Here is a 23,579-nt window from a genome sequence, read left to right as displayed (position 1 = left end):
CAGTACCAAAATGTGCCTGGCACCTGGGGAATTTGGAACGCTGTCCAAGTGGCACAGCCATGAGTGCATTCCAAAGCAGGTGGAAGGCGCCAGGTTGGCAAAAGCTGGTGATAAAACCATTCTCTCCTGTTTTGTAGGATTTCTCGGTGAACATTTTGGGAATTACCACCTCGCCTTCTATTTTGCTGGTGTTCCTCCCATTGTTGGGGGTCTGGTTCTGTCTCTTGTTCCTCTGATCCATCAAAGACAGCTCAGGAAGAAGCGGCTGGATTCTGGGAAAGACAAGATGCTGGTTTCAGAGACCATTATGAACGGAGAGCTTCTCCCCGGTTCTCCAGCCATGGAGGCCCACATGTAAAGCCATCCTTCAAATCTCCCAGTGCCCTGGTGCACACACTGTCACCACCAGCATTCTCTGGCACTGTACCTGAGCCCAGCCCTTCCCGAAGAGGAATCAAGCTTCTTCGATTGTAGGCAAGGACTGGTCACGTAAGGACAATCCTGATTGGACAGTTTCACCTTTCAAGTTGATTCTGTTTGGCTCTCTCCTACAGAGAGAATTCTTGTAGCGCTATAACTCGTTTGCCCTGCTATGATTGTTGGCACAGCAATGGATTACACATAGGAAGGTGTTAAAAGTTTTAAAAATCGATTCCTCAGTCCAGCCCCCTCCTCTCCACCACCAAAATTCTAAAGCCATGCTTGGATATCTTGCCTTGAAAGTGGAGTTTAATCTCACTGTGAGATCCTTTGGGAGTTAATTTTGTATCAGCCAAATTCTCAAAAGTCTGAAACACTCAAGGAGGCTAAAAAAGGTAAATTCTGAATCACGTTTTTTCTTTTGAATCTGACTCTGAAATTGTAGGAAAGCGTACTTGGTTTTCTTAGCAGCCTTTTTCAGATAACTTTTTTTGCCACCTACTTTTACTAAATGCATCCCTCTGTCAAAAGGATCCCTCTCTGCTTCCTCCAATTCAACTGTCCCTGTGGCAGATATTGCTTCTCTCAAGGTATGCAGTCCAGTGTTTTCAGAATAGTGTTCTCCAACCATTGCCTGAGTGGGTTCATTGCATAGGAAAACAGATTTAACTCTTGAAAGTGTGGGTGGTGATGTCCAACTCTCTAATACTTTCAGTTTGGCAAAATGTAGTTTATCTCTCTCCATTAATAACTCATTATCGTCCAAGCCGCCACCCTTCCGACTTGCAGATTTCATACAGGACCAGATTTAGAATAATTATTTTACTAGAAAGAATTTACAGAGCAGCGTTTCCGTGCGCTGCTCTGGTTTGCCAGAAGCGGCTTAGTCATGCTGGCCACATGACCCGGAATCTGTACGCCGGCTCCCTCGGCCAATAAAGCGAGGGATGAGTGCCGCAACCCCAGAGTCGTCCGCGACTGGACCTAATGGTCAGGGGTCCCTTTACCTTTACCTTTACTAGAAATAGTGCATTTGGGCCTCAAGGAGGACTGCTCCATAGGAATTGGTATGTGCATTTCTCTCCAAGATTGTTTCGACTAGAATAGTTGAGGTTGATAAAACCTCCTTCCTCTTTGCACAAGGACTTGAGACATTCATTCCAATGCAGATTCTGCAACCCATGTGTGGAAACAGATTTTCTGCATGCAGAATTGTGTTGAGTGCCCCAGAACCCTCTGCGAGTAGGTCCGGGTGGGGAGGACCAGCAACTTGTTACCACATGTGGGTCTTCACAGGAATCTCCATTTGGAAGCATGAAGATTGGTCTCCTAGGAGCATACTCTTCTTCCTGGGAGCAGCAGCTGACATGTGCACGGGCTTCTGTTATACTTGGGAGTTCCCTGGATCAGGGTAATCTTTGCATGGGGAAAGTGGTTCCTTAATCCCCTTGCAAAGGTAGCTAATCATCATATTTCTTCTGGTTTGGTCTGGGGTCAGTGTTGTAGAAGCTCCCGAAAGCAGCCAGGCTTTTGCCAAAATAAAAACTTTGCTTTAACCCCAGCTGAGATTTTGTGTTGGGTCATGTGCTGATGTCTTTCTGCTTACTCACCTTTGACTTCTCCATCCAGTGTCACCTACCTCTTGGGAAAGGCCTGTTCAGGTGTTCGTATGTGGGGGTTCAGTTCCAAGGGTTTTGTGTATACATGAAAATCAGTATACTCAAACTCTTGGAGGTGCAAATGAGTGGTAGGGAGAGGAAGAACCCCCCCCCAATATTCTCAGAGCCCACATGCCAAGTTGGCCTTGCCTGGGAAACAAGGTGGAGAGCTTAGAAGCTGCCAGGTAAGGCCCTCTCAGCAGGCAAGCTCTGGAAGGCGGTGCTTGCACGAGATCTTGCAGGAACTCAGATGGCACTGCGAAATCTTATGCAAGCATCCCTGAGTGCACTGAGCAGGCCTTAGACCTCAAGCAAAGCAGAGCTTTAAAGTTCTTTATACGCCAGGTAACCCCAAGCAGACCTGGCACAAAGAGTGCCTTTAAACTCACTGCCTTGCTTGGATTTAACTTGCACGATTTCAGCGCACCTCCCTTCCACTACATATGGTTGAAATCACGCCTTTTCACGTCTGCATCTTTATTTTGAGAGTATGGAATAAGATAGAGGGATATTAAGTGGTCTAGGATCTGGGAAACCAGTGTTAACATCAGCCATGAAAACTCATTGTATGTGACCTTGAGCCAGCCACTGTCTCTGAGCCTTACCCATCTCACAGGGTTGCTGTGAAGTGCCTCCTTGAGCTCCTTGGAGAAAAGGTAGAATAGATATAATGCAATACTGATAAATAAGGAGTGAACAAAACAAAAAGGTTTCTCTCCAACCTGCTTTTCCCCAATTTTGAACTGGGGAAGGTGAGCTGGGTGTGGAATAACGTGGGGTAAAGCCTATCATAAAAATCAAAGGAAAAAACAGATCTGGGACACAATCAGGATATTTAGGGCTACAAACACTGGACTTAATGGGCAGGTCATTCAGTATGTGGCTGTCTGCTAGGACAAGCTTTCTTGGCTGGGCAGGCAAGGTGCAATCCATGATCCTATAGTGCATATAGACTCTGCAAGCTGAGCTCCCAACCAAATCATGTTCTGCACCACCTGCTTTTTGGCCCAACATCCTTCTTCGAAGGATTGCCCCCAGTAGTGTTTGTGAACTGACCTCCACGGTAGACTGCAAACAAGGTGGTCAGCCTGTGTGGGGACTGTACCACACTCCAGACCTCAGCAGGTGATCCCATGATTGAATGCCTTTTGACACCAGGGATGGGAAAACTAGAAAAGACAGATAAGTAGGTGCTAAAGGAAGACAAGGCTGGAACTGTATTCCTTGACACTTCTTCTGTTTTTGTCTCAAGGGAATTCTTTGCTATCCATGGGCGTTCAGCCCAAATGAACCTCCTTCCCACCCCACCCCGCCTTCCGAAATGGTGCAGTCTACAAAAAATTCCCCCACCACAATGAGAGCTGGGACCCAACCATTATACCTTTTATGAGACCTTGTGCTCTGCACACCCACTGTGATAACAGTCATATTTCAGAGAGGTGGGCTGTACTCAGGGCAGGAAGAGCCTCGATTCCAGGCATCTGGAAAGCCACCTTTCATCTACAGCGCAGAATGGGAACAAGCCCCCAGAAACTCCCAGTGGGCTGGTTGTTATGCCCAGAATGTATGTTGCAGAGACAGTGCAGTAGAATCAACCCTTTCTGAATCTACCAGAACTTGGCAGTGCCTCAGTAGCCTTATCTCCTGGTCAAGGGACATTTGTTTAATGTAGCCACTGAGTGCTGGTGGATTCAGAAAGCTACTGACATATAAAAAGAAAGTCCTTCATGCAGTGCATTGTTAAACTATGGAGTTTTCGCCCACAGGAGGCAGTGATGGCCGCCAACCTAAACAGCTTCAATAGAGGATAGGATAAGGCTATCCATGACTACTAGCCATGAGGGCTGTGCTCTGCCGTCATGGTTGGAGGCAGCTCTGCTTCTGAATACCAGAAACCCTAGGAGAGGAGGGTGCTCTTGTGCTTGGGTGCTGCTTGAAGATTTCTCATCGGAGCATCTGGTCAGCCACTGTGAGAACAGGATGCTGGACTAGATTGGCCCCTGGTCTCATCCAGCAGGGCTCTCATTATGTTCTACCGTATTGCCTCTCTTCTTAAGGTAATTTACTCAGAGTATTAACCATCTGTAAGTTGCCTGAGCCTCATCCATGGACGTATCAAAATCATTTGGGTCCTTCCCTATAAAGACCATTTAGAGAGTGAGAGAGGAATCATGTGTACGCTTCTCCCACCCACCTAGCTGCCCTTTTGTGTTCCTTTCCCCCCCAATAAATTTTTATTGTTCTCTTTACATATTCTTTCTTACAATACTTTAATCAACACAAAACCATTTTAGCTCTGCTTGTGACTTCCCTCCCTCCCTTCAGTTGGTATCCCATATCACATCCATTCACGTATTTTATCTTTTCACTTTTTCCATCTACATTGTAGGAGTTACTTCAGTCCTGCTAGTGTCCTTAAATTTGTACATCTATCTTTTAAATATACAGTGGTACCTCTAGATGCGAACGGGATCCATTCTGGAGCCCCGTTCACATCTAGAAGCAAACGTAACCAGCGATGGCACATCTGCGCATGCGCACACCACTTTTTGCCACTTCTGCGCATGCGCGTGATGTCATTTTGAGTGTCTGCACATGCGCAAGCGGCAAAACCCAGAAGTAACGCATTCCGTTACTTCCAGGCTGCCGCGGAGTGCAACTCAAACACGCTCATCCCAAAGCACATTCAACCCGAGGTATGACTGTACAATAAATTTACTCCCCCCTTTTGTGTTCCAAGCTGATTGTTATTTAAGAATAGCCATATTCCTGGATATATTATGTATTCACGAGATATACAGGGCTTTTAAAAGAGAGAAAATCTACTTGTAGTGTATTGGTTAGGAGACTGAGTTCAGGACTGAGAAGCCCTCCTTCAGATCTCACCTCAGCCACAAACTCAATAGCTAGATATTAGTCTAAAGCTTACCCCTGCCCCCAGTCAATTTGCAATATCAGGTCTACTGCCCTGCCTTCAGGATTGTTGTATGATTTACACGAAGATAATGCATGTAAGGCACTATATAAATACTAACAATTACGCTTTCAATTTTTATCATATATTTCCACAAGCAGTCTTTGTACTTTGCTATGAATCTTAACCTCCACTTGCCGAAATAATCCCCAAACATACAATATGCTAGTCTGAGATCCAAAACAGTAGCTTTATCCTTGAAGCCGAGCCTTCAGTTCCCTGTGTCAGGGCCGTTTTGATGTTGCAAATCTTCAGAGAAAATGCCCCCATTTTCCCGCCTAGATCTTGAAGGCCAGAGTCTGGAAGCGGACTGTTTCACTCCTGTTCCTCACCTCTTTTTGCCTGTTTTCTGTGCTTTCTGTTTAATGACTCTCCCTCGTTAGATGGAAACAGCTACTGCCTCTGGTCTTCTGCCAAAGGTAGATCATCACTGTCCATGATATATGCGTACCTGTTAGGATCTGCCATCATTGCCACATCATAACCACATGACAGAGGCAGCATTGTATAATGTTCTCCTCAATCTGTGACTTATGAAATCTTCACCTGTCTCGGAGATAAACTGCTGAAATCAAAGTGAGAGCACAATGATGTGTCATGGGGCAGCTAAGCTGTGAGTGGGTGGTGGGGGCCTGCTGGTGAATGTGGTGATCACATTCAGATAAGGCATGTTGGAGCCACACTTTCTTGGTAGTTTTCACTCTTGAGTCTATAGCTCTAACATGTTAAACAGTCATGAAAATGAAAGAGGCGTTTGACTGCCACTGCAGCACTCTGAGATATTTAAATGCCATCCCCTGAGGAAGAGAAGGAAGATAAGGTGAAGAAGATAAATGGTATACACGGTTGTTACCAAGGCTTTCAGTTTTTGGTTGCAAAATCTTTTGCTGTATCTCTGAGATATGGGGACGGTTGATGGGGTAAATAGAAAATTCTAGTTCCAAATGCTGTGGTGGTTTGCCGAATGCCAAAACTGGTGTTAGCAGGCAGTTTTTCCTTCTTTGTGATGCAATTTGTCCTTGCAAGATAATACTGTTTCTGCAAAACACTAGACTGTTGGAGCTGGAGGTGCAGTTTGTGTAATCCTCTGATCAACATCAGTTTGGAAGTCCAACGATCACTTCCATTAGAGTCCCTGGAAGCCTTTTCAGAAGGACCCATTTTTATTAAGATGAGATTTCCACGTGCCTGAGGGGGCAGAGGCTCAGGCAGGGCACAGAGTCATCCAACATGGGGAGGAAACAGCCCCACGTGGTGCCCTCCCCCCTGGGTTGATCATGCCATCACAAGTTGTCCCCTCCCTTTCTCCTTGCAGAAGAAAAAGCATCAAGGCTGAATGTGAAATTTCGGTTTTTTTCACACAGTGTGATGCTTCCATAAGAGAGCCTGTGGTGGAAACAAATGAAATTTGTCACCTCAGAGAAAACCGTTCAAAACAAAACATCTGTGTTTGATGGGGGCAGGGAGTGGCTGTTGCCTTCACCCCACCCCACCCCTGCTCATGGGTTTCAAGGTGGAATTTGGCCGACCAAATTGTTGGAGGGGAAATGAGCCCCCAGTCTGATCCTGCTCCTGTGGTCATACCTTCTTATCATACAACATAGTTTTCCACACTACAGAATTAGTATGAAGAATGAGCTGCACTAGCAAAGAGTCTCTTCCTAGAGCTAAAAGGTACCCATCAGAAAGAAGTAGTGGGGCCAAGTGGATATGTATGCCAAGGATTATCTACAAAACCAGGCACACTGCCTCCAATTTTTTATTACATCGTGTGTGTGTGTGTTTTCTGATTACCCCCATCAGGTGGGGGTCTTTATATGTACATCATGGTTTGGGGACCAAATTCTACCCTGCCCCTTAATGGCATAGTCCTTACTTAGTGAAGAAAAGTTTTATTAAGTGCCTCAGAGTAGTAATCACAGAGGTAAGGAGAGAGTTGATGGGGAAAGACTCTTAACTTTGATGAGATGGTGTCCACCTGGATCCAAATGGCTCTCACACACCATCTCTACAATGGACCAAATTGCAGTCCTGGCTTTAGCAAATTCAAACTCATTTTTTTTTGCTTCTGCTTCCTGTTTCATCACTTTCTTAACTGTTTCTGTTGTGGGTGGATTTAATTTTTTTCCAGTCCCGGGCTTTAATTCTCCACTGCAGTGCATCTACAGAATTACCGGTGTGCAGATTTGTTGGGAGTTTTGAAAAGCAAGGGGAAGGCCTCCCAAGGCTAGCCCTAGACATGTTTCTGCTGGAGGGGAAAAGCAAGATGGCAAGATGGAGCTGAATGTTACTTCAACGCTGGTACTCCACTGCATCTGAAGCAGCATGGTAGTTTGGTGCAGCTAGGACAAACTGTGTAGCTTACACCAACCAATGGGGAATGCCCAGCATGCTTAGGAGGAATAGCCAGGAGCTGTCCCAACATTTGCCATTGGGAGCTTCCATCTCACTTCCTAACAATAGAGCTGGCCATGCTAAGGGATAGGAGGTCGAAGGAGCCTTGATCTTCTCACTGATGAATCTGCTTGCCTCCCCGGAAACACTTAATTTCATGTCTCAGTGAAGCCCTAATACAACACATGAGCTTGCCTTCCCCCTAGTCAGTGGGAGTCGCTGAATATACAATGTTATATCAAAACCAGCCTTAAGGACTGTGTAATATCAGAAAGAAAATAGTTGCACAGATTGTTTCTTTATTCCCAACTTGTGTCAATACACAAATTTTTTTTTTTAGAGGAGTGGGGAATCTTATATGCAAATGCAAACAATCAAAAACACCCAGTATATACCCTGTTTTAATTGAAATGGTTGGCATTATTCATTACAAGTGGTTTTATTCTTTGTTGAGGCTCAGCACTTTAGGGCTCCCCATAAGGGTGGGAATGCTGAGTGTGCATGTTTATATAAAATATTCTGATATTATAATAGGATAAAAATGATATCCTCTGAAAATTAGGTATTTGGAAAGCGCTTGAAAAACATATTAAAAAGTTTGCTTCTTCTTTTAAAAAAAAAAAACATAGAAGAAAATCTTTATATTTTGCTTCTGAAAGACTTGACTCCAACAGGAGAAAAGTCACCACTTACTGCCTTTGCAGTCCCTTCTTTTGGGATGTTCAGCCTTTGCCACCAGTCCACAAAGCTATTGGCCTTTCCCCTTGGCCCCTTCACCTTCCAGAGTTGAAGCTTAAGGCACAAGTAAGCTCCAAAATCTTTCATTTCCCATAAGCTGTTCTCAGAGAGGGAGCAGGCAGGATGTGGCGCTGAACTTGCAATCACATCAACTGGTGGGGGCAGGGAGGCATTTTTGTTGGTGCTCTAAAACACAAGGTGGGGAAGATTTACCCTCCACAGTTCCAAAACTGTTGGGTCTGGGAGACCAGATTACGTTGCCACAAGTTGAAGTTTTGCTTGTGATGTTAACGGCATTTTTAGGGTGTGGGTGGGGGTCTCATTGTGACTGCAGCAGGGAAGGGAAGGGCTCCCCAACGAAAATCTCTCCAGTACACACACATGCACACACACCTGCCAGTGATGTGTTTAAAATCATGGTCTGTTTTTGGCACTGAGACAAACTCGAAATCATCAAATTTGTTTGATGGCGACTTCGCTCCATACTATGTTATGGCCTTGTTTCTCTGGGTACCATATTGCTTTTGCAAGTGTTTTTTCTGGGTACCATGTTGAGTTCTTATACAGTAAGTCAGTGGAGAATTAGCACCCCCTGCCACTCATTCGGAGACTGCAACTGCAGCTCTCTTGCTGTCTTGTGCCTTTTATGTCATTTGTGTCGAAGCAAGAGAACCACACTGTCCTACTGTTTCACCCTGGTTATTTAATTTAGATCCTCATACCCTTGCATGAAATAAAACGTTGGCCAAGGAAAAGGCTGCTACCATCTGTTGCTCCATAGCTTGCCAGCAGTCTGCTTAGCCACGCTTTTGCTTTCCTTATGTTTTTTAAAAAATCCATATCAGCATTTCCACATTATTATTACTATTATTATTAGTCTCCTGCTCAACATTCTAGATGAGAGCCTTGCACAATGGAATGAAATGCCAACTCTCAAAGCCATCTGCAGGAAATGTGGGGACCAGCCACTTGCAGATTTAATCTTAGCTTATTTGTCTGCCTTTGATGGTGGTTAGGACTGGTATGAACTAAGAGTGTCCTGTATTCTCATTCAACCTGTGTGACATGCATATTATTATTATTGTTGTTGTTATTATTAATTATTATTATTATTATTAAAAATACCAATAAGATTTCCTAGCTGATTGTTTTCTATGTAGATGTCTAAACTGTATGTATAAAGATTTTAAATTTTTGCTGCTGTTGCGTTTTTTCCAAAGTTCCCCCCCATTTGTCTCCAAATTTTCTGCCTGCCAAGACAATCGTATAAATCAAATTTTAAGTGTATTGTTATTTGCTCTACTGCATTATGCTAAAGGAATGAAATGTTTTTGTACAGGGTTCCCCCCCCCCCCTTTATGTACAGTAGTTGTTGTGTTGATGGGGAAGAGAGTCGTACTAGTCTGAGATCTTTGCTTCTGATCATCACGATTCACAACTGGATTGAAATTGTGTTTCTTTGGTAAGAGCTTGTCCTTTTGTCTGAGTCCATCCACATTCTTCTGACTTTGAAATAACCAACTTTGCCTCAACCCCGGACTTTTGCCTGATGTGCACAGTAAATCAAGTTACTTAAGAAGAAATGCAATGTTTCACCACTTCGCAACTGATCTTCCCAGTGTATCCAAAGTCAGCAAACTTGTTTTTCCTGTAGCGGAATGTGTTAAAGGAGTAAAGAGAGGGGATTCTTGGGAAACATCTCGCTCTGTGTGTGTGTGTGCATTCCTCTACACAGATGGATGAAGGACAGTTGCATCATAACAAATTCCTCCTGAAAGATTAATTTTTGTTTAAATGGATTTGCAGGGTGGCAGAACCTAAGCATGCTCCTTGAAGACTGCCTCAGGTGTCTGTGCCTACAGTGACTGTGTTGTTTCTTTTAGCCTCAGATGATGAAAGAGAGCCTGTGGTCACATCCACACCACACATTTAAAGCACTCGTATACCACTTTAAGAACCACAGCTTCCCCCAAAGAATTCTGGGAAGTACAGATCATTAAGCGTCTCCCAACAACTCTCAGCGTCCTTTAACAAACTTTGGTTCCCAGGAATCTTTGGGGAAACTTTGTCTCTTAAATTGGTGGGGGGGAAGTGGATGGTGTGGATGTTACTTTAGTAAGAATTGTGTTATATGTATTTAAGAGACAGGATGCTGCTTTTGTGATCCATGAAGCACTATTAGCTTCATGAAGATGGAATAACACAGGTTTGCACATTGATTTCTTCTCTCTGAGCAAGTTTCTACTACGTCTCATGGCTGTGAAGATACTCTTCAGACACTGAAGCAACGATTGACTGAAATCTCAGAAGCCAGAGGGTTATCTGAAGGAGAGCCTCCAGTGCCTTGCAAGTTCCTCACCTTTCCCTGTGACCAGCAAAATTGGGTTGAATACTCACAATATTAAAATGATGCAGGATACACAATGCAACATATTTTTATTAGGCAACTCATAAATGGAAATAAATAAATATATAAATGAGAGAAAATATGCAAATCCATTTGTTTGCATCATTTAGGTGGGGGCCACAGAGTGAAGCTTTCCTTAGTGGAGGAGGCACATGAAGAAGGGCCTCAAATGATGACTGCAGGGTCTAAGTCAGATAATATGGAGAGAGGCAGTACTTGAGGTATCACGGTCCTGAGCCATTTAAGACTTTATAGGTCGAAACCAGCACTTTGAATTGGGCCTGGAAACTAATTGGCAGCCAATGCAGTCGAGCCAGAATCAATGTACTATGCTCAAACCATCTTCAGAGGCAGCTCCACATATAATGTGTTGCAGTAATCTAACCTAGAAGTTACCAGAGCATACATGACAGAATATAGGCTATCCCTGTCCAGATAGGGGTGCAGCTGGGCCACCAGCTGAAGCTGATGGAAGTCACTCCATGCCACCAAGGCCACCTGAGCCTCAAGCAATAACTATGAATCCACTGGTACCCCCCAAGTTATGTACCTGCTCCTTCAGCAGAAGTGTAACCCCATCCAAAGCAGGCATTACTGCATCCATCCAGTCTAGGGATGGATTGTCCACCAACAATGCCTCTGTCCTATCTGGATTGAGCTTCAGTTTGTTGGCTCTCATCCATTCCACTACCAAGGCAAGACAGCTGTCCAGCATATCCACTGCCATACCTAATTAATTTGCTAGTAAGTTTATAGTGTAAGAAATAAGTAGCTTCAATTGCTGGAAAATGTGCATTTCCAGGAAAATGCACACCGTGAAGGGATTTGGCAACTGGTCTGCTCTCCGGGCACATTAAATCAAATGCCAATACCAGGCATCCCATGTCAGACATTCCCAAAAACTGAAATGAGTTGCTTTCATTTCAGATACGCTGGCAAAGGTGGTGATTTTCGCAATTGCTTTGAATAATGTAGGCTTGCACTTCGCACCCAGCAGGAATAAGAGAAAGTTGCACCATAACCACTACAGTATTACATTGCCTTGCTATAGACTCCTAAAACCAGTAGGGAACAGCTTTCTGCACCAACTTTTATTGCCCTGCTTGATGGTCATATAGGTACTCAAATTACAGTTTATGTTCAGTGTTCACAGATGTAAGTAACAATGTGTATTGTATTTTTTTTGTAGGGTAGATAGATATTTGCAACAGTGCTATTACTTTTTCCAGGGACAGCTAACCAATGTCCCCGTCAATGCTGTTGCTTAGCTTAGTTGATGGATAAGGATGATTGGACTTCTAGTTAGCTGCCTCCACCATACTCAGTCACAGAATGACATGACATGGAACAGCTGCAGTTCTCTTCCTCTCATACCAATAAGCTTGCTTATGGCAGCAAGCAGCTCTTTTCCAGACCATGGGGAGTGGTGGGAAGTGCCACCAAATAATAATACAGATAAACCCCAGCATGCAACAGAAGACTGTAGCTGCCATGACACTAAATGCAATATATTTATTGATACTCTTAACAGCAGACAAATAAAATGTCAAATAAAATACCTTGGGGAAGTGGGTGGAGAATGCAAGTGGCTTACTGTGATTGTAGAGGTGGGGAACATGCAACCCTTGTTGGACTTCAGCTCTCAGCAGCTAGCTTGGCCAATGGTCAGAGGTGATGGTAGTTGCACCCCAGTAACATCGGAAGGGCCTCCATGGGTTTCCCATCCCTGCGACAGAGCTTGTGGATGCACAAGAGCAATCACATTCAGTTATGCTCTGCTCAATATAGACTATTGCCTGGCAACTGCTCAAGGTGACAAGCCATTAAGGCTCATGGAGGCTACACACTGATAATCAAATATAAGGGAGAGATTCTTCCTTACTTCTAAAGGTCGCCTAATCCGCCCTTTCCCCATGTGGTGACCTCCAGATATTTTGTCCTGTGGCTCTCATGAGCCCCAGCGGGTATGGCTAATTGTCAGGGATAAGGTGAATTTGTACTCCAAGATATCCGGAAGGAACAAGGTTGTGGAAGGCTGACCTAATATTCATGGTATTTTGAACAATGCTGCACCCGGATTCAGAATCTAAATACTTGGGTGAAGAAGATGGTATTTAAACATTTATGCCAGCAGTGAGGAACCAACACTCTTCCATGTGTTGGAGTCCCACTCCCATGAGCCTAGCTGGGGTGATGGGACATATAGTCTAGTGATATCTAGAGAGGGACAGTTTCCCTACTCTTGGCTTACAAACACACGTATCCTGAAACTGAGGCTGCAGGCAGTCTTGAAGAGCTGGAAGCAATTTGAGCGAGGCTTTGACTCACACAGATTCCTTTTGTGTATATTCTGCTTTTTTAAATAATTTTTTTTGAAAGAACACAAAAAGTTACTTTCCAGGGGCAAATGTTAGATGAGTTTACCCAACACATGCAAATCCAGCCAGCTCTTTGAAGGAGGGAAATCTCCCGCTAAAACCACATGAAAAGCATAAACTTACAAATGTAATTACAGAACCAGTCAGGTTAGTAAGTGGTTCCTCACTTGACAGAAGGTTTTGGTTTGCTCAGAATTATTTCCTCCTTTTGGGTCTCTGCCTCATCAGAACTTTCTGTATTCCCCAGAGGAGGGGTGTTGGGTTATGCTTTTTCCTTGCTTTTAAACTTGCTTTTGTATTTATAAGCGAGATTACCTCTGTGCTTTTGAAATTAGGACCATTCTCTTCAAATTCAAATGTTGATTGTTGACATTAAGCCTGTTTTGTGGGATTGTTCTGAAAACTTTTTGGAAATGTTTATTCTATTTTTGTAGAGAATAAAATGATGGCTTTTGGTTTTTTAAAAAAACCAAAACAAAATACAAACCCACAAAACCCTGGGATTTGTACAGCTCTGTGCTTGTTTTTCTCTTTCCAAACTTGGCACAGTAGACAGAGCATTTTTTTAAAAAAAAAGTATATGGCTGGGGTTACCAACTAATCAGAAAAACTGAAATAAAACTGGCCTGGCCTGCTCCTGTGTCATTAAGGACAACTTGATATGCAGGTGAATCCACCCTTATCAATGGCTAATATCTGCACATCAGGCTGCTCTTAAAAGTGGCAGAGAGCAGGTTGTCGAGGAAGAAAGAACATGATGCTTTTGGAAAGTGGACCATGAAGGGAACAGCTGTCCAATGCTGTTTGACTGCTGCTACTGGCATTCAGAAGCCGTGTAGCAACCCAGACTACAGCCATATTTGGTAAGGCGCTCAGTGGAGCCCATATCTTCTAAGATGAAGAGCTCTGTGCATATTTTGCAGGGCTCTTCCTTCAGATGCCCAGATGCAAAAAGTCTTCCTGCACTTGTAACAGTACACGGAGGGTTGTCGCCATCTCCATTTTATCCTCACAACAAGGAACAGTGCCAGCATGGTGAGGCAATGCCATGCCACTACCTTCCCTACAGCATTGTTACTGCAGTAGGGATGCACCAGCAAAGCAGGCATGGAGACCTACAAATCCTGCCTCACAGTAACCCTGCTGGATAGGTGATGCCTGCGGGATAGGTGATGCCTAAAAGGCGATGCCTGGCATGATGTTAACACAGAGAGCTTCATGGCTGAGTGGGGACGGTTATGTAGCAGAGGAGACTTCAGCAGGTCTATCTTGTCAAGATGCAGCTATTCAAGTTGCAGAAGCCCTTTCTCCTCTTTTGAAGGTGGCCACCTTGCCTGTGACCTTCTCTGACAAGGAATGTTCCCACCAAGCCTTTCCCACCCGTCTTGCTCACTCCCAGGTCATGCAGACCATAAGAAAAGCCAAATATGTCTCCACCACTCCCCTTTTATCAAAGTAAAGGCACATTTTAAAAGTGCAGATCTTTTCCATTTTGTATTGCAGCACTTCTTTATTGGCATTGATTTGTTAAAATGTTTAGGTCCTGTCTTTCCATTTATAAAAGAAAGCAAACAGCCAAGGCAGCTCACAACAAATTTTAAAACTGGTGGATTAAATGAATGAATGTAAAAGATTTAAGAAACAGCAGGTTTTAATAAAATGCAGTGCCACAAAACTCTCTCAAGTCACTCAAAATCATCAGCTCAACCAGTGAACTTCCAGACTGAAGATAACAACATTCAGAAGACAGCCCAAAGACACCAGAGAGACACAGAGAGAGAGAGAGGTTGTAGAGAAGCAAGGCAGAGAGTGGCAGAGCTAAGAGGCAGCCACAGAGAAGATCTTCCTGCAATTCAGCTAAGCACAGCGCAGATGTTGAAGGGATATGGAGAAAAGCCTCTCTGGGAAATCTTCATGAGCTGACAGGATCATATGGGGCTGGGGGGGCGGGGGGGAGGCAGTCTTAAGCTGCTTGGGACTTTAAAGATAATGACCAGGCCTTTGAATTAGAGTGGCCACTTACACATTGCCAAAAAAAGGAGAGAGAATACAGTACAGCCACACATACACACAGGTGGAGTGGCTAGAGTGCTGAACTAGGGCCTGGGAGACGAGGCTTCAAATCCCTACTCAGCCATGAAGCTCACTGGGTGACCTTGGGGGCCGCTCACTGCCTCTCAGCAGATTGTTGTGGGGATTGAGGAGAGGGAGAACCTTGAGTTCCCTGGAGGAAAAGGTGGAAGATGAATGCAATAAATAAATAAAATAAAAGGATGCTGATTTGCACATGCTGATTTGTATGTTCATATATACACAAAGGAAGACTCACTATAATAGAAATACAATTCCCCTTGAGGGAGGAAGCCGTGGCCAAGTGATCAATGTGCCTGACCTGCTTAGTTTGGCACAAGCAAGAAAATAAGCAACTTCAAGGCCCCTTCTGCTATCCCTGCTGAGGTTTCTTCACATGAAGGGTGCCTTCAGATAAGAAAGCTGTCCTCTGCAAAGTAGGATATATGACACCCTACTATTAATTGGGCCTGGGATTAATTGGGCTTCCTGGGTTCAGTTGCTGTTCTAAACTGGCTCCGGTCAACACATTGTGGTAGCCTGAGCCTGCATTTCCAGAAGCTTTTCAAAGATAGTCATGATGTTTCAATAACAAGCACATATTGTCACCCTGAGCAGATCCATCTCTAGGCATGGGTTTGGCAGGCTATAATGGGCAAAAGCAGCCCTGACCATTCCACAAGAATAGCCAAGTCCAGAAACACCCCAAAGATTGGAAAAACAGAGCTTTTAAAGAGAGAGTGGCTGTTCCACTGACCAGGAACATCTCTGTGTTACTTGAATGAAGCTTCAACTTGATTTGCCCCAATCTGGACCCTCTCTGGCCTTAGGTACCAATTCAGTATCTCAGTCAAATGGTGTGGGGAAGTCTGATGTTCTTCAATAGGCAATGATGGAAGACAAGTGCCCTTGAAAGACACACGCACAATATGACCAGCGTGCAGCCACCACAAGGGAGGAAAGGTGAAAATGAAAAACAATAGCTGCAAGTTGTGCTACGCAAAACACTGGCTTACTTTACTTGGTCTGCATGCACCCTTTTCCTTTGTCCTATTGTCTCTTGCCAAAGAGGCATTTCAGGTTCTTAAAAATAAAATGCCTGTTTCTCAGGTGAATTTAGGTTGGATGAGTAACAATTTTTTCTTTAAAACAGCTTTCCACACTGACCCTGAGCATGGTCTCATCAGCTTTTGAAGGGAGGGGTGGTAGGGAGGCTTTAACAGGCCAGTGACCATCTCATAAGAACTAACAGTGTACTCATAAGAACTAACAGTCTCCCCAGAATCCTTTGCTCCTTGCAGTGGTTCCTCATCGGTCAATCTCTGCAAAAATAAAAAATAAAATTACCAATCTAGAAACTGATGATAAATCAATATTTAAAAGAAATACTGGAGGGCTACACAGGAAACAACTGAAATGAAGTTTTGTGTCATTGGTACTACCTTTAAAGTCAGAAGTCACCAGTGTGGTTTTGGATATTAGTTCCCATCCTCCCCAGCCACAGACTGATAGAAGTGGTAGTCCAGGACCTCTGGAAGCTACCACACTTAAAACGGTGCTTTGCACTTGTTTGCATGCCTAGCATCACATACAACTCAGCCTTTCATAGAGCGACCATTTAAAAATGGGAACTGACAGAAATAATGCTATTCTATGAAGACACCTAAGGGAGTTCAGCATTCTCTGCATAAAGTAAGTGGTGTGGGTTTCATGTTTTAAAAGGTACTTTTCTCACTCTCATAGTGGTGTTCGTTCATTGCACACCACATGCAGAATAGGAAGGAAGAAGAGAATTTGAAGTCACACATGTCTGGCAGAGGAACACATTTTGATTGTCTGGCAAAAGAATCGTGCCTTTGTGATTGCATCCTTCCAAGTGGCCAGTGCTTCCTGGGTAGCACTCATTATCATCTTCTCTATGCATCTGTCAGCTTCTAGAGTACACAAGATCACCTCAGAACCTGCCAAGATTATAAAAAAGCAATCATTCTTATACAGAGAGAGACAAACCCGTTCATTTCTGTTTCTCTCACTTCATGGTTTTTCCAACCGTAAGTTCGGTTTGCCACATTTCCACATCAGTTTGGAATATTTCTTTTCTTTTCAAAATCCACACAAGGATGACATGCAAATTTGTGAAGCGTTCCATTAAATATATTTAAAAAGCCCACACAAACATTCATTTTCATATGTAAAGCACTTTTGCCTAATCATTTGTAATGCACTTTTCAAGCCATTCCATCTTCAGTAACACAGTAGGTCCAATTTTCACACACTTTCAGACTGGAGAACTGTGCCACAAAATTTGGAGAAGTGTGAATTTTAAAGGATATACCTTTAAAGGTATGTGTTTTACCTCACTTGCTGAGTTGAGAAGTGTGGACTGTGTTTACATTAAAATATGAACAATTCCCCCCCCCCAAAAAAATCTCTACTCTTAAAAGAGCATTGAAGTTGCACCATTCTTCTGTCACCTCCTATCTGGATGTGAATCATTGCTGCACATGTGTCCAGAACCAAATCCAGATCTATGGCAAACAGCTACAATAGCTGATGGCAAATTCTATAGTGGGGAAACAACTGGGTAGGGTGTACCCGCCCTGCATGCAACCCTTAATTCAGGTGTGGAGAAGCTTTGGCCCTCCAGATGTTGCAGAACTACAACTCCCATCAGCCCCAGCGTGCATGGCCAATAGGCGTGGGATGATAAGCATCATAGTCAGGTCGGAAAAAAGGTTGCTGCACTCTATGTGTCAGATCCATATGCAGTCCTTGAACATTGTTAATTTTCTTCTTAAAATGGGTTAAAGCCGTGGTTTCCAAAGTGGGTGGTAGCACCCCCTGGGGGCTGTGGGATTACGTAGGGGGGCACTGGAGGTGTAAATGACTATCAGACTTTGAATAGCTGGTGTCACTGGATCAAGCTAATCAGTTTCGTTGAACTTATCAAACTAAATAGTTTAAATTGGATTTTGAATGAATGCTCAATTAATTGTTAACATTTTGAATTTTATTGGATTATCTTCCTTAGCGGGTCGTGCAAACCGCTGTTCTGAATCATGCATTTTTAAGGGTAGAGTAGGGGCACTGGGGATGAGCTTGTGGAACCAAGGGGAACCACTGGGTTAAATGGTTAATTTGAAAACAAGCAACTATTGGGATATCACACTGCATTTCTAGTTTCTTCCCAGCGATATCAGAGAGCTGCCAAAGGGCACATTAGACAGGAGACTGGCTGCAAAAGACAGAGGGAAGATGACTTTATTTGTCAGAAAACAGTTCCAACAAGCAAGTAGCCCTAAGGCAGAGCTGAGCAATTCAGCTCTCATCTGGGGATGATGAAGTTGAATCAGAAACCCTATCAAGGTAATATACACCACTAACTTAGTCCTTGACATTGCCGTTGTGTGAAGTGCCCTTGATGTACCAACAGTCATCAAAATTTTCACTATTTAAATATCAGGGGATAGCTGACATTTATTTTGGCATTTGAGATAGCTCAGTTGGTTAGAGCGTAGTGCTGATAATGCCAAGTTTGTATGTTTGTTACGCATATGGGACAGTGGCACATTCCTGCATTACAGGGGGTTGGACTAGATGATCCTTAGGATCCCTCCCAAACCTATGATTCTATGATTCAATGATCCATTAACAACATCCTCTGGACCATTCACACAAAATTCAAACAATATGATATGAACATTTTTAAAATAGTAAAACCAGTACAGTAAGATTGACATAAACAGCAGCAATAAGTGCATAAAATCTTTTTGTGAACAACATATATAACTCAACCAGAAACAATTTGTTTCATGGATCAAAAGATGGTTTTAAAAGAGGATTAGACAAAATAATGGAGGAAATGGCTATCGATAGCTATGTTCTGCTTCTATCATTGAACACAGTGTGGCTCTGAAAATTGAAGGCCCCTGCTAAGCTTAGGTCCTGCTAGCAGGATTCCTAGGGTATCTGGCTAGCCACTATGAGAACAAGATGCTGGGCCAAATAGGCCCCTTAGGCCTGATCCAGCTGCAGGGCAGCTTTTATATGGAAGTTGTTGTTGTTGTTGTTGTTGTTTATTTTCCCCAGACATAAAACTCAAGGCAGCTTACAGATGGTAAATAATAAGAGTTTATAGTATTTGTAGACTGCTTTGGGGGAATATCTCACAAAGTGGTTTACACAGTGCTTTCCCCCCAAGAAAAATAGGTGCCAGAACTCACATTAAAGTAGCTCACTTGGTTAGAGCATGGTGCTGATACTCCCAAGGTGGTGGGTTTGATCCCCTTATGGGACAGTCACATATTCCTGCATTGTAGGGAGTTGAGTTGTTACTGCTTCTTCTCTCCCCTGCTTACGACCCTGAGGTGGTGGTTAAGGGGGAGGGAGGGGCCCCCATGGAATCTGGAGGGTGATAGTCCCTCAAGCTTCTTCCTTCTCCATTCCGCTCAGGGCAAGATGGTTCTTCATTTCCCAGGTGCCACTTTCACTCTTCCTTCAAGATCAGAAAGGAAGGCAAAGAGTAAAGGTAAAGGACCCCTGGACGGTAAAGTCCAGTCAAATTCGACTATGGGGTGTAGTTCTCATCTCCATTTTCAGGCCGAGGGAACTGGTGTTTGTCCACAGACAGCTTTCCAGGTCATGTGGCCAGCATGACTAAGCCGCTTCTGGTGCACAGAACACACTGACAAGTGCCAGAGCACACAGAAACACTGTTTACTCTCCCACCACAGCTGTACCTATTTATCTACTTGCACTGGTATGCTTTTTAACTGCTAGGTTGGCAGGAGCTGGGACAGAGCAATAGGAGCTCACCCCATCATGCGGATTCAAACTGCCGACCTTACAATCAGTAAGCCCAAGAGGTTTGATGGTTTAGACCACAGCGCCACAGCATCCAGCAGGGTACCAGACTTGATGCAAAAGCCTCTGTTGTTCCCCTCTGTTCTGCCAAGCAAATCTGCAGATGGAATTATGGCTCACCCTGAGTTTGCTCTCAGAGCCTTGCCATGGAGAAAGTGCTGCCTTTCTCCACCCTTCAACTTGCCACCACCAAGTTCTTGTTGGGCTTTTGACTGATACAATCAAACACAACAATTCTTTATCATGACTCCATCTTAACCACAAGGCAAGTTCAAACCCCAGTTTCACATCAGTTCTGCACGATTGCTGCTCTCACAGCAGGAAAGTTCAAATGCAACACTTTTAAACACCTAGCAGTGGAAAACTACAGCTTTGTATTTTCCCAGAACATGTTTGGCTGGAGCAGTCTTAAGCTCATCTTGGCCAAATATGTGTGTGGTGGGGGGTTCGTTACTGTAATCAACCTCACCCAGGAGACCGATAAACAAAGGTTATACTAGGAAGCCTAATTTTCTTTTCTTTTTTTAAAGTCACATTCCAACCCCCAACCCCACGTTTCAGCTGGGTTAAGCTATTTTTTAAATTCAATCTGGGCTTCAGCTAAGCTCTTGGAGAATGCGAATTAAGTATGCCAATTGGAATTGGGTTGGAGGAAGAGAGAGATTCAACTGCCTGCTTGGAATCCAGCGTGAGAACTTGCTCCATATGGACAGCTCTGGTTCTCATTCATGGAATGCTAAGGCTGAAATCTTAGAACCACTTACCAGGAAGGGAGCACCATTGAACTCAGTAGGATTTACTTCTGAGTGAACATGACTGCACTGTAAGTCTTAGTGTACTCAACAGGACTCACAATTCAGCAACAGGCTGAGACTCTGCCTGTTTACTCAGAGGGAAATCTTACTGTGTTCAGTGAAGCTTGCTCCTAAGTATGCATGCACAGGATTTCAGTTGCTACACCTGACCCTATGCAAGTGAGTAGACCCAATTCTGATGGGAGTTACTGCAGAGTAAGCAAACTAGGTTGACACTTTGCTGGGTAGCAGCAGCCCACTGAATATAGTGGGACTTACTTCTGAGCAAACATAGGAACAGGTGGCAATAAAAACCTTGTTACTATGTTGTTGTTTAGTCGTGTCCGACTCTTCGTGACCCCATGGACCAGAGCACGCCAGGCACTCCTGTCTTCCACTACCTCCCACAGTTTGGTCAAACTCATGTTGGTAGCTTTGAGAACACTGTCCAACCACCTTGTCCTCTGTCGTCCCCTTCTTCTTGAGCCCTTATTTTTCCCAAAATAAGGGTCTTTTCCAGGGAGTCTTCTCTTCTCATGAGGTAGCCAAAGTATTGGAGCCTCAGCTTCACGATCTGTCCTTCCAGTGAGCACTCAGGGCTGATTTCCTTAAGAATGGATACGTTTGATCTTCTTGCAGTCCATGGGACTCTCAAGAGTCTCCTCCAGCACCATAATTATTACTATAAGGAGGGGAAAACTAAATTAAAGATCAACAAGAGTTCAACTCTATGGGCAGTAATTATAATTTATTTATATGCCGCCCATCTGACTGGGTTGCCCCAGCCACTCTGGGTGACTTCAACAAATGATAAAACCACAGTAAAAGGTCACACATTAAAAACATCCCTACATGAGGCTGCCTACAGATAGCTTCTGAAAGTCAGATAGTTGTGTGAGGCCCATCCCTTGGTCTCCAAGAAAGAACCACACATCATTGTTAAGAAGGAGAGGGTATGGACAAGTCTGTTTCTGGTCGTTTAGGTGAGGAAATCTCCTGTTGCTGAGGAGAAATTATTGTGAGACCAGTAAGAATCTAACTAATTGGATAAGAAGGAGGCGGGTCCTGTTTAAGGAGGACAGGTGGCAATATTTAACTTTCTTTCTGACCTTTCTCATTGCTTCATCAACCGGATTACTGAGTCCACCAGCTGAGACTCACTCACTAAGAAATTCAAGAATGAACCACCAACTATGGAAGTTGTCCTGTGGCCAGAAGAGTGGGCAAAAAGTACCACCCCCAACTTCCTCACCTTTTTTAAAGTGAAAGCCTAATTCTGGGAGTTCATGTGGTGCAGTAGTTAGGTCAGGGGTGTGAATGTGCCACTCATGGGCACACATGTGAACAGAGAGGTGCCTCTTCTGGTGCCCACAGGATTCCCTCCCCACTTTGAAATTAGGTTTGAAACAAGCATCCTAATGTAGCCTACAGTTCGTGCTTGGTTGTAGTGGGACATGGTACCTTAAGGGCTGCTTCTGAACTTTTCTCTTCCATCCTAACATTCTCATTGTAGATCTGGAAACTGGAGAAAAACACATCTACAGTGGGTGAATGAGTCAAGAACAAGGGCAGCATCTGGTCACAGCTTTAAGGGCTGGACCTTGGTGGGTTTGCCCACTGGGGCACCTGCAATGCATCCATAGATGTTCACCAGCCCAAGGTGTACACTTCCATCTATATCTTTACAGTGAGAATGAGATACTGAGCAGCCTGGTTTATTACCACATGCAGAGCCAAGAAAGAGATTTCCTTGTGCATTGGTATGGCCACATCATTGGACTTTTGGATAACATTCTAGTATAGCCTTTTGCTACCCTTTCTTCACACAGTCTATCCTTCCACTCTGAGGAGCGGTGTGCTTCCTGAAGGATGACCACATCTGCTTTCAACATTTTAAACTTAAGGAGGGCATGTTGCCTTTCACTAGAAGAATCAAGACCCCCAACATTCCTAAAAGTTTTCAATGCCATCAGGCGAGCTTGGACTCATGGGGCAAAGGGAGGGGTGGAACATAAGAAGAGCCTGATGGATAAGGTCACTGGCCCATCTAGAACAGCATCCTGTTCTCCCATTGGCCAACCAGATGCCTACCCTGCAAGAAACACTCAAGCAAGACCTGAGCAGAACAGCATTTTCCCCATTCGCCACTAGTCTGTGTAGTGCTGGTAAATACTTCAGCCCATGCAAAAAACTGTAGGCAAATGGGATGATAAGTCATTCTATGTTGCAGAATGTTTCTGTTATATAAACTTCCTCTCCTTCCATTGGCAGCAGAAGCAATTCTCTGCCAAACACAAGGACATTCACCTATTGCTCATTAAAGCATACACAGATTTTGGAACTGATCTAACATACTTTTGACAGGGATCCAAACTGAAACCTCACGGTCTAGTTCAAGCCTGCCTGCTCAGCTAACATATCATCTTTGTTCAGACCACAGAAGAAAATAGCTTCCTAGTGTTCCATGCGAGGGCAGCTGTATCCCAGTAGTAGCACCCATGAGAGGTCATTGGACTCCAGCTCCCATCCACCCCAGGCAGCAAGGACAATGGCTAGGGATGACAGTTCTAACATCTCGAGAGAACCATGTGAGCTATTACTCTCACATTACCCTTCTGGCTAGTCCAGGGGTCTGCAACCCGTGGCTCCGGAGCCGCATGTGGCTCTTTTACATCTTTGCCGCGGCTCCGGGGCGGATACTAGCGAGGGGAGGAGGCACATTGTGCGCCCCGACACTCCCCACTGTGGCGGGCGCTGTACTGGCTGTGACGTCGCATGGGGGCGGTGCGTGCGTTAGTCATGCACCGTCCCGACGTCACCTTCCCGCCCGCTGTCAGATCGCGGCTCCGGAGATATATTTGTTTTAAATGTCGCAATGGTTTT

General features: G+C 44.2%; 1 protein-coding gene across 1 annotated transcript in view; it reads left to right on the top strand.

Moving 5' to 3' along the window:
• Nucleotides 1–9,882, top strand: part of SLC16A2 (solute carrier family 16 member 2) — a 99,218-nt gene extending 89,336 nt beyond the window's left edge. Inside the window, exon 6 of the mRNA XM_028715992.2 lies at nt 138–9,882. Coding sequence (XP_028571825.1) covers nt 138–358 — 221 coding nt within the window. The 3' untranslated portion in view covers nt 359–9,882. The remainder of the gene's footprint in view (nt 1–137) is intronic.
• Nucleotides 9,883–23,579: the final 13,697 nt, after the last annotated feature.

Source organism: Podarcis muralis, chromosome Z (assembly GCF_964188315.1).
Source record: "Podarcis muralis chromosome Z, rPodMur119.hap1.1, whole genome shotgun sequence".
NCBI classification, from domain to species: Eukaryota; Metazoa; Chordata; class Lepidosauria; order Squamata; family Lacertidae; genus Podarcis; species Podarcis muralis.
The sequence above is the reverse complement of the archived record's forward strand: the minus strand, read 5'-3'. Positions and strand labels throughout refer to the sequence as shown.